At 38.0% G+C, this 10,410-nt stretch overlaps 2 protein-coding genes across 3 annotated transcripts in view; one reads left to right on the plus strand and one right to left on the minus strand.

Annotated features, from left to right (window-relative positions):
- LOC108569797 (leucine zipper putative tumor suppressor 2 homolog) overlaps window positions 1–6,960 on the plus strand; it is a 30,518-nt gene extending 23,558 nt beyond the window's left edge. For both annotated transcript variants that reach the window (XM_017931486.1, XM_017931485.1), the window contains exons 3-6: window positions 4,715–4,847; window positions 5,201–5,390; window positions 5,452–5,929; window positions 5,991–6,960. In XM_017931486.1, coding sequence (XP_017786975.1) covers window positions 4,715–4,847; window positions 5,201–5,390; window positions 5,452–5,929; window positions 5,991–6,626 — 1,437 coding nt within the window. In that variant the 3' untranslated portion in view covers window positions 6,627–6,960. The remainder of the gene's footprint in view (window positions 1–4,714; window positions 4,848–5,200; window positions 5,391–5,451; window positions 5,930–5,990) is intronic.
- A 273-nt stretch (window positions 6,961–7,233) lies between these two features.
- LOC108569798 (ionotropic receptor 25a) overlaps window positions 7,234–10,410 on the minus strand; it is a gene marked incomplete in the record, with an annotated part of 3,943 nt that continues 766 nt past the window's right edge. The window contains 9 exon segments of the mRNA XM_017931487.1: window positions 7,234–7,607; window positions 7,663–7,995; window positions 8,055–8,444; window positions 8,505–8,893; window positions 8,954–9,184; window positions 9,244–9,361; window positions 9,415–9,820; window positions 9,883–10,185; window positions 10,247–10,396. Coding sequence (XP_017786976.1) covers window positions 7,286–7,607; window positions 7,663–7,995; window positions 8,055–8,444; window positions 8,505–8,893; window positions 8,954–9,184; window positions 9,244–9,361; window positions 9,415–9,820; window positions 9,883–10,185; window positions 10,247–10,396 — 2,642 coding nt within the window.

Consider the following 10,410-nt stretch of genomic DNA (forward strand, 5'->3'; position numbering starts at 1 on the left):
CTTATTAGTATGTATAGTTAACGAGTAATTAAATAAAACTTGAAGATACTGCATTAAGGTTTGAATATTTTATCGATCAATTTTAACAATTTATTACAAGAAAATGGTAAAAATTACAAATTTGATGATTAACTCATTAGAAAGATCATAATTTTAACTTGAATTAGATCATCGAATAATCTAATTAACTTATGTAGTTAGTGAGTAATGAAGTAAAACGTGAAGACGTTGCATTTTTCAAACCTGAATCTTATTGATTCATTTTGTCAAATGATTACATAACAATGGTAATAACCACGAAATTTGTAGTAAACTTATTGAAAAATCCCTAGTTTTATGTTTAATTTTTATAGTGTACAGTCTAATTACTATAAACTAGTAAACGAGTAATTAAATAATACGTCAATATTGCATTTTCAATTATTGAACAATTTTGACAATTGATTACAAGAGAATGGTAAAAAATACAAATTTGTAAATTAACTCACTAGAAAGATCATAATTTTACTTTAATTAGATCATCGAATAATTTAATTAACTTATGTAGTTAGTGAGTAATGAAGTAAAACGTGAAGACGTTGCATTTTTCAAACCTGAATCTTATTGATTCATTTTGTCAAATGATTACATAACAATGGTAATAACCACGAAATTTGTAGTAAACTTATTGAAAAATCCCTAGTTTTATGTTTAATTTTTATAGTGTACAGTCTAATTACTATAAATAGTAAACGAGTAATTAAATAATACGTCAATATTGCATTTCAATTATTGAACAATTTTGACAATTGATTACAAGAGAATGGTAAAAAATACAAATTTGTAAATTAACTCACTAGAAAGATCATAATTTTATCTTTAATTAGATCATCGAATAATTTAATTAACTTATGTAGTTAGTGAGTAATGAAGTAAAACGTGAAGACGTTGCATTTTTCAAACCTGAATCTTATTGATTCATTTTGTCAAATGATTACATAACAATGGTAATAACCACGAAATTTGTAGTAAACTTATTGAAAAATCCCTAGGTTTATGTTTAATTTTTATAGTGTACAGTCTAATTACTATAAATAGTAAACGAGTAATTAAATAATACGTTAATACTGCATCTTCAATTAATGAACAATTTTGACAATTGATTAGAAGAGAATGGTAAAAAAACACAAATTTGTAAATTAACTCATTGGAAAGATCAAAGTTTTATCATTAACTTGCATATTCAATTATCTAATTAACTTACGTAGTTATCGAATAATTAAATAAAACGTTAAAGATATTTTTTGTATCATATCTTCAGCGATATTCGAACCGTGCGAATCCGACGTTTTCGTTGCTTCCTATTATATAAATCCACTTCTTTTTTTTTTCGCTCTCCCTCCTTTCAACATCTCTTGCATAATGCATGTGGTCCATGCATTATGCATCTCTTTTGTATATCATTCGCATCCACTCGCGATTCAAATATTGCGTATCTCTCTGTTCCGTTTCGGAATATTGCGTAATTTCGTGCAGGAAATCTGCGGATTTCGAAAAGAAATAAAAAAAAATGAATTTATTGATATTTTCGTTCTGATCGAGAAGAAATTTATGTTAATACTGCACATATATATATTTTTGTATCTCCTTAAGGAATTTCATCCGATTTGCAAACGTAAATATTTATGTATCTTGTTCAGTTTTAAGTACGGTTTTCTTTAGGTTAAACGAACTGTAAACAAACTGTTTCATCTTCTCTTTTCTTCCTTTATTTCTTTCGATCGCGTTTGTGGGAAAACTGTTGCGTCTATCGAAAAGGAAAAGTCAGAATGTTTCGAATGTCGGTCGGTCGGATGGATGGATGGACGGGAAATTGGAAATTTATGTTTTTGTCGTCTCTTCGAACCGCAAAAACCGTTCTTCGCTCTCTCAACTCGTCCCTCTTTCTGCTGCTTCTTCAGCCGACCGTTGGACAGACAGACGGATAGACTGATCCGACAGAGCAGATTAGGATCGTTGTTTTTTTTCTAGTCGGGGGGAGATAAGAAAGTCTACCTAAACCCCAAAAAAATAAATTGTAATTTACAAGAGTAATTAAACAAGAGGCAAATAAGATAACATCGGCTCAACATCAAGGCAGAAATGAGTAAAAGAGGTGTGTTTTCACCAATTTTAAAACTCGTTTAAGCCTCATTTACTTTTGTTAACTGGAACATACAGGGAAAAAAAAGCATATAGAAAGTTTCTTATGAACATTTTGATACCAAAAAAAAAGAGTCTTAAAATTTTCAATAATTTACAAAATAGTTCTAAATATACTTAAATGAATATTCTTGCATTCATTTCTACGAAATGAATATTAATATTTGCTTTTTTTATGTAAATTAATTCTAAAATTTAAGTTCTCTGTTGCTTTTTTTAACACGTTAATTATTTGATTCTTTCTTCATAATTTGAATAATGTGGATGGATGAAGACGACACGCGGACAACGAACCGATTAATTTGAATACAGATGAAGAAAGCGGTACAACAACAACAACCAAAAAAAATGCAAATTTGCGAATGATTTATGCTGTTTTTCCAACATCATTTATATTTCGCATTATTAACAACAATAATAAACTGAAGGGAAACGTCCTTGGCCTTTTGCCAAAATAAAAAAAAACCTTAATTTATTAATTGTGCATCATTTTTTTGTACATTATTCGAAAGGAATATGCTAAAAAAGTGTAGAGAAAATAAATTAGTCTCTACAGTCTTCTTCATATATATTTCTTTTTTAATGGTTTTGCTGTGGCGTGCGTCCAACAAAAGAGCGAGCATCTGTCCAGACGTCGATTTCCGTTATTATTAGAATTTTAAAGAGGGACTGAAAGAAAGGAAATTTCCACTTTCGTGTCGGAATACCAAATGAATCCTGCGGACGCGCACACATCTGTTCGTGCATCCTTTTGTCTGTCTCCTGACCGTCCGTCCGTCCGTCTTCCGTTTTGTTCCTCCCAGTCTCAAAACATTAACATTTTCTTTCGTTCTTTGAATTTCAGCAATTTACTTCGTGTTATTGTGCGAAAACGAACGTAATTGCTCCTGCATATGTCTCGATGCAACAACGGCAATTGAAAAATATGCGTCTCGAGCGAGAATTTTTGCTAAATCATTCTTGTAAATTAAAAGGAAACTTTTAGAACAAAGTTTATATAGATTTAAGTCTTATTCAGTGAAAAAACTATGCAAAATAATATAGAACATAGACCAAATAGAAAAAATATCTGAAACTTCTTTAGTTTTTCATTTATTGCTTTATGAAAACCAATATTATGAAAGAAATGTGAATTTATGTTTTTACTTGTAACTCTATGAAAATCAATCTTATTAGAAAATATCAATACACATATTGAAAATTAATGTTTTTTAAATAATTCTATTGTATTCACTAATTGCTGGAGCTTATGGTCAAATTAAGAATTGTATTTAAATCTATCGGAAATTAATGTTATAGTAGGCAACCACGTTAACTTTTCAATTATTATTTGATTAAAAAAACACACAATTTCAATAAAGAATAGTAATACTTATCAATCATCAATGATTAATATAAACTTAATAAATACTTAAATAAAAACTTAATAAAATTTGATGTTTTTTTCATGAAATTATACTTTAGTTTAATTTTACAAAACTCTTCCATAAATGAAAAATGTTGTTATATAAATTGAATATAGAATTTTTTGAAATAATTTTATTGCATTTACCAATTGGTTGAAACTCATGGTGCCATGAAAAGTATAAATAATATGGAAAATATTCAATGCACAAAGTGAAAATAGAAGTTTTATAAAATAATTTTATTGAATTAACTAATTACTGCATCTTTTTGTCGTTTCAAAAAACGTATATAAAGTTGATTATAAAACTCTTGAAAATTGAAGAAGTAAATATTTGAGCTTTCGGAATAATTAAAAAACAGCAGATTGTAAGTAAATCTGTTTGTTTTTGTTCACAAATTGGTTTTGATGGATGTAATTGTATGAGTTTATTTTTTTTTTCTGGTACGTAAGAGGAGTGTCCGAAGCGAGCGATTTGCATGTCTGCGTTGAAATTGAGCATAATTTGCGTTCGACTACTGAAAGATGTGATGTGTCTGGTTGTTGGAAAATCGTGCGAGTAAGTGTGGGTTTGCGGATGTGGACCGATCCTGAGGTGTAGTGTACACTATCCGCGAAGGTGTGGGGCATTAGTTAATGGCTTTTCGAAGGAGTCAAACAAAATGAAAAGAAGAAAGAAAGAGAAATGCACGGATGAGATTGAGTGAAACAGAGAGAGAGAGAGATAGAATGAGAGAATGAGAAATGGACAGCATCTGAGGAAGAACGTTTATTGTATTAGGCACCTGTAATTTCATTTTTTTTATTGTTTTGTAGTTGTATTTTGTTTTCGCTTGCTAGATGACCTGGGGGGCTTCAGGCCAACCCATCCTAGCGGTACCGTCCGTGAGCGCTCGCTTGTGACGAAGAGAAAGATCTCTCTTTTTCTCTTCATCATCCTTCTGGTCCGTCCTCCTCTTCCTTCGGGTTATCTTTTCATCCATCCTAGACGGTGCGATACCGGATAATTGCGCGCTTCCCATTATACGGGTTTTTAGGTCTCGAAAAACGGCGCACGCGATCTCAATGTTTCCTTCTTTGCAATGAAGATAACCAATTGGTTTATACTTATTTTGTTTCATTTTGCAGGGCAAAGTTGTGATCAGACCCATAGCCTTCAAGCCGGCCCTGAATCCTGCGGCGAGGTTCGGCATCGCAGGAGAACGGTACGGCTCTACGCCCATCCTCACCAGACCAGGATCCAGGCTCACCCTCTACGGAAGTAAGTTCATAGAAGTTTAGATTACATCACTTGACTTGACTTGTTTACAAGAGTTATGCTTCTGCAGAATATTTTGTTATGTCTTCAATTGCTTCTTCAAATGACTTTCAATATTTATAAGGAGATATGAATAAGTTGTCTCTATTCGTTTATGCAAATGTCGTTTACGAGAATTTCTCTTGTGCTGAACATAATAATGGTTCTTCTGAGAATAGTTTTTTTTATGTCCGGTAATTGCGTGAACTGCACATTTTTAATACGTTGTATGGATAAGCTTATTTCCATGAATATTTGGATTACTTTTCGCGAGATTGTATATGTTCTTGTTGTAATAATATTGTTTGGATCTTCAGGTAGCAATGATTTGCGGCAGATGAACGCTCACATGAACAACTACTCGCTGGACAGGAAGCTGAGATCCGCCGCGTCTTCTCCACCTCTGGCCATGAGCTCTCTGACCTCCTTGCCGCACAAACTCATCAACTACGATAGTCTGGAGAGCGTGAGGAAATCGCCCGGATCGACGTTGTCTGGATCCATAGTGTAAGTCCTAAATCATCATCTTAAGTTGCGAATCCAATTTAACTATTTCCTTTTTGCGCAGGAATAAACCGTCTTATATATTGGCAAACGAGGACGTCGGAAGTCTTCTGGATCTGACACCCTCACCGTCGGATTCGGGAGTGTCGGAGCTCGAAGCTGCGCTCAGGGACCGAGACTCGGAGCTGGCGTATCTGCGGCAGACGATGGAGCACAACGAGCAGGTCATCTTCAGGGTGTACCAGGAGAAGGAGCGCAGCTGGGAGCGCGAGTTGCGACGCCTGAAAACGGTGCACGAGAACACGCTGAGGACGGCGTCGCAGAAGGCGCTCAAGATGGAGCAGCTGATGATGATGCAGAACTACCAGTTCGTGCAGGAGAAGAAGCGGCTCGCCGCGGAAACCCAAAGAGCTAACGCGCAAAACGAGATACTTCTGCAGGAGGTGGAAATCCTTCGCAACAAATTGGAGGAGACGGAGTGGAATTTGTGTCAGAAGACAGGGGAAATCTCGCTGCTGAAATCGCAATTGAAAGACTCGCAGGTATAATTCTGTTGTTAATTATCATTTAGTTGTATGTTAATGTGAATATTGTATTTTGTAGAATGAGCAGACGACGAAAGGACACGAGCTGCTGCAGATGAGGAACGATTTTCGGGATGCCAGGGAGCTGTTGGAAGAGCGCGAGAGACAGCTCGAGTTTGTGAAAGATGTAGTGTCCGAGAAGGAGGCGGAAATCGATGAGCTGAAGAGGGTGATAGAACCGATTTACGTGCAGAGCGGTGAAACGGAGCGTCTGAGGAAGGAGGTCCAAGAGCTTCGCGAAGAACTCTCCGAGGTGTCGATGAGCGAGTACGAAGGTCTGGAACCTGGGAGGACGCAGAGGCAAAGGGCGGAGCGCGAGGAGTGCGCGAGCAACGGCAGCAGCAGCAGAGAAGATTTGGAAATACAAAGACTGAACGCGGTGTCGGAGGAGGCGACCAGACACGAGCTGGTTGGCCTGAAGAGCGAACTGGACCTGAGGAAACGCGAGTTCGAGAAGGAGCGCGTCGTTTGGGCGCAGGAGAAGGAAAAGGTGCTGCGATACCAGAGGCAGCTGCAGATGAACTACGTGCAGATGTACAGACGCACGAGAGCTCTCGAAGTGGAAGTCGAGAGTCTCACCATCGAACTGGAATTGGACAAAACAGGACTCAAGAAGTTGCCCATCGAACTCACCACGCAAACCATCGAGTTATGATGATGATGATGCATCCAAGAAGCGCCGCGTTTCTTTCTTCGCACAACTTTTTCCCACGTAAATCCTAAAGCGTTTACTTCCTTGGGTTAAAAGCAAACTCCGATCCTAGAGAGAGAGAGAGCCTAAGCCCAGACTTATGGCGCGTTCACATCGTGCATTGCAAATAGTCAGAACCGAATTATTTTCCTGTAAACCAAACACTCGAGATTGGTGCAAAGAAGGAATAAAAAGCACGCATTTGAATGTGGCCATAAACTGCAATCCGGACTTTGAGAACCGTAAAAATGTCCTCTTCACATTTCCATCATTATTTTTTCTTCTACTTATCATTGGCTCGTTTACATACAATAACTTTACAATTTATTTTAAATATTTTTATTAATTTTAATATTTTTTTTGATGTGATTTTAATTATTTATTTTAAACTATGTATAGAAGTATTATTTAACAATTCTCCAATACCAATACTATAATACCATAATTAGTCCTAAGGTCTATTTCTATTATTATTATTATTATTCTATATTGTTACAACTATTATTTGTAAATATTATTCCATTATTATTATTATTACAATATATAAATAAATTTTGTTACAAACGTGCTTCTCGAGAGGTCCCCTTCAACAAGCTGCGTGTTGTCCACTAAATGTTTACAGTTTAGAAACGAGAGCGCGGGTACAGTTTGTTCTGCTTGAAGTCGTCGCGCGGTAAATTCTTCGGCGGTCGCGTCTGCTGCGCTTCCTGCACAGCAATGACTTTCGATCCTTTGCGGTACTTGTACCACCAATACTCGAAGGCCAGAGTGATGCAGGCCAATCCGATTCCGACGAAGATCACTATGAAGACACCGCCGATATTCTGGATGCTGATTCCATCCGATTGGTCGTCCTGTTTCTCGCATTTTATTGCCTTCGGGTTGTTCGTCCACCATTTCTCCTTGAACCTCTCCAATTGCCTTTTATTAAGCAATTGCAAAATCCTAAAATAAAAACACGCAATAGATTTAGTCTTCTAATAAGTGGATAAAATCATACGCTGTATTGAATTGGTCTCGAAGAGGAGATCCCTGCTGCACGGCGATGGCGTACGGCTTCCTGGAGAACTCCTCCCCGACCATCTGCAGATCGCAGTTGGTCAACGTCAAATACTTAATATCTGTTGCGTCTCCGAGAAACGCGAATCCTTCGCTGCTAGAACGAGATTCCCGCACGCGTTTCACAGCTTCGTCGAGAGTGTTTGGTAGAGTTGCCTCCTTCATAGCTTGCCACATCTTCGTGTATTTATCGCTCACGGGATAATCCCAAACAGCTAACTTCGCCCTCTCCACATCGGTCAAACTATCGTTCAAACTCATATCCTTCCAAATCCTAAAGAATCCCAAGAATTTTTAACTACATTTAAAACATATTAATACTGGAATAATTACTCGTAAAATCTAAGCTCAATATCGGCCATCCTCTCGAAATAAGTCATCGCCGAAGAACCGTTCAAAGGAGCGTACTGAATTTTGTATTGTTTAGAGAGATCGTCCAGAGATTCCACCGGCGTATCCAATCGCGAAACCGTTAAGAAAGCGGCCAAATTGGCGGTGTACGAGGCGATGATGATGAAGCCGAAGAGCCACCAAGTGGCGGCAACTAATCTTCCGGAAAGATTCTTCGGAGCTTCGCCACCACCTTGCGGAGTCAACGAAGTCATGCAGAACCACAAGCATTCCTTCAAATTGAACTCGCGTTTCTCTTCATCGTCCTTATACTTCTCCCTGTTATTTTGATAACTGTACGGACTCCATCGATCGAAAACCCACATCAAGAAGCTAAAAGAAAATGTAATTAAATTTTATTAATCATCAATTATAGTTGCTGCAATTGTAAACCTCGTGAAGAAATATGCGGCCAAAATGCAAAGCCAAACGTCGTTCTCCAAGACGGTTAAGAATTTGAATAGAGATGTTGGCGTTTTCGGTAATTTCATCAGTATCGTAATTCCGACTAAATCGTAATAAGGAACGGTAAAATCGATAACGTTTTCTCGCTCCGCCATCACCGACATCGATCCCAAACCGATGTCGGCCTTCTTATCAATCAGCTCTTTGACTATACCGTTCCAATTTCCTTTCTCGTCCATATTCCCGAATTTTCCGTCCTGCACCGGCACAATTTCGTAATCGAATTTGAGGATTTCGGCGATCTGATCTATAAGATCGATGCAATAGCCGGAAAACTTCTTCGGCGCTTTCTCATCTTTGAATATGAAAGGTTGTTGCTGTGAAAACACTCTTTTCTTTTGATAATAATTCTTTGATATTTATTGATTAAGATTTACCAAAACCGTGACCACTCTGTAAACAACATCTGCCGTGTAATTGGTCATGGATTGAGGATTCAAAAGAGTCAAATTGTTGTTGAAACCGGCCTTCCACGATCCTAACTGAACGGATTTATCCGACGAACCTTCGCGGATTCCGACCGCGCTCAATTGCATGCTGAATTCCATTGAACTTAGTCCGTTCGAGATGATCTTCAGAGGGCCGTAAACTGGAGTCTCTGAGTTTTCCTTTAATTGAAGAATAATTGTACAAAAATAAATGAAATTTTGTTGGGAAATAATTAAACCTTATTGAAGTATTTCTTGATGTCGATTGTGGGTCTTTCCGGTGTGTTCTTTCCGTTGTAATCGTCGCAGGTGATGTAGGACATGTTTCCAGGCCAAGCGCCTTCGGAGATTATATCTCTGGAAGATTGTGTTATTAAATTGTTTGTGAGTTGAATTAATGGAAAAGTTACTTGATGGTGAGGAAGGTGTGTAAAGCTAAATCGAAGTAGAAAGAAGCGGCGATTTCTGGGTCGGCGTTCAATTGATAGGAGGTTCGGATGAGGCCGTTACGGTCCTGGTATTGGTTGTCGAGGGTCGGTTTAGCGAACATCACCGTCGCGTTTCTGCAGACGCACTTGATGTCTCCTTTATCTTGCGTGATCGCGTGCCACGCGTACTTCCTGTTGAAGAAGCTCACGCCATCCGCCGCGTCCAGCACCCGTTTAATGTTATTCAAACTACCTAAAACGAAGAAGTTCACTATATCCAGTTTCCTCAAGTTCATCAGCTGATCCTTCTGGTTGTCCGGACTAATCGGGGCGATAACGTGACGCGTCGCGACGTTCTGCAGCAACGATTTAAACTTGTGATCCATCACTGAAACAAATCGATTCGTTCAGCATTTACAAATTACACTGTCTGTGTACAAATGTATTAACCGAATGATTCGTCGTAAAGTATAGCCGCGTTGGAGATGTTCTGATTCAGGACTATTGATCTGATGATTTCGGGGATTACGTCTGCTGGTGGCATGATCTGTATCAGATATTGCTGCTGGTTTTGGTCGATGTTCCTCCACTGTCTGAGATCGCCCTGCTGCCCGAACGAACCGCTTATCGTCGGCAAACCCAAAGCCGCAGTGAAAGATTTAACAGTTTCCGAAGCTAAACCGGTCATCGTCAAATCCAACACAACATTGGGTTGCTTCTTACTATCCAGCATATCGTTGTACGTCTTGCAAACTGCAACCAATTCAAGAAGTTAATTAATTGTCTTGCATAATCAGTTTTGGGATAATCTCACGGGAATCCAATAAACCCTTAGCATCGGTCCGATTTCCTACGACCCTCTCCATGTCGACTTTAACACCCAGCTTGGTGTTTCTCTTCACGTAATCCAGAGCGACGTCGACGGCCTTCTCGGCCACCAAATTACCTTCCTCATTGACGAACACTGCAAATCATTAT

This window comes from Nicrophorus vespilloides, unplaced genomic scaffold (assembly GCF_001412225.1).
Source record: "Nicrophorus vespilloides isolate i.1.1-1 unplaced genomic scaffold, Nicve_v1.0, whole genome shotgun sequence".
Taxonomy (NCBI): Eukaryota; Metazoa; Arthropoda; class Insecta; order Coleoptera; family Silphidae; genus Nicrophorus; species Nicrophorus vespilloides.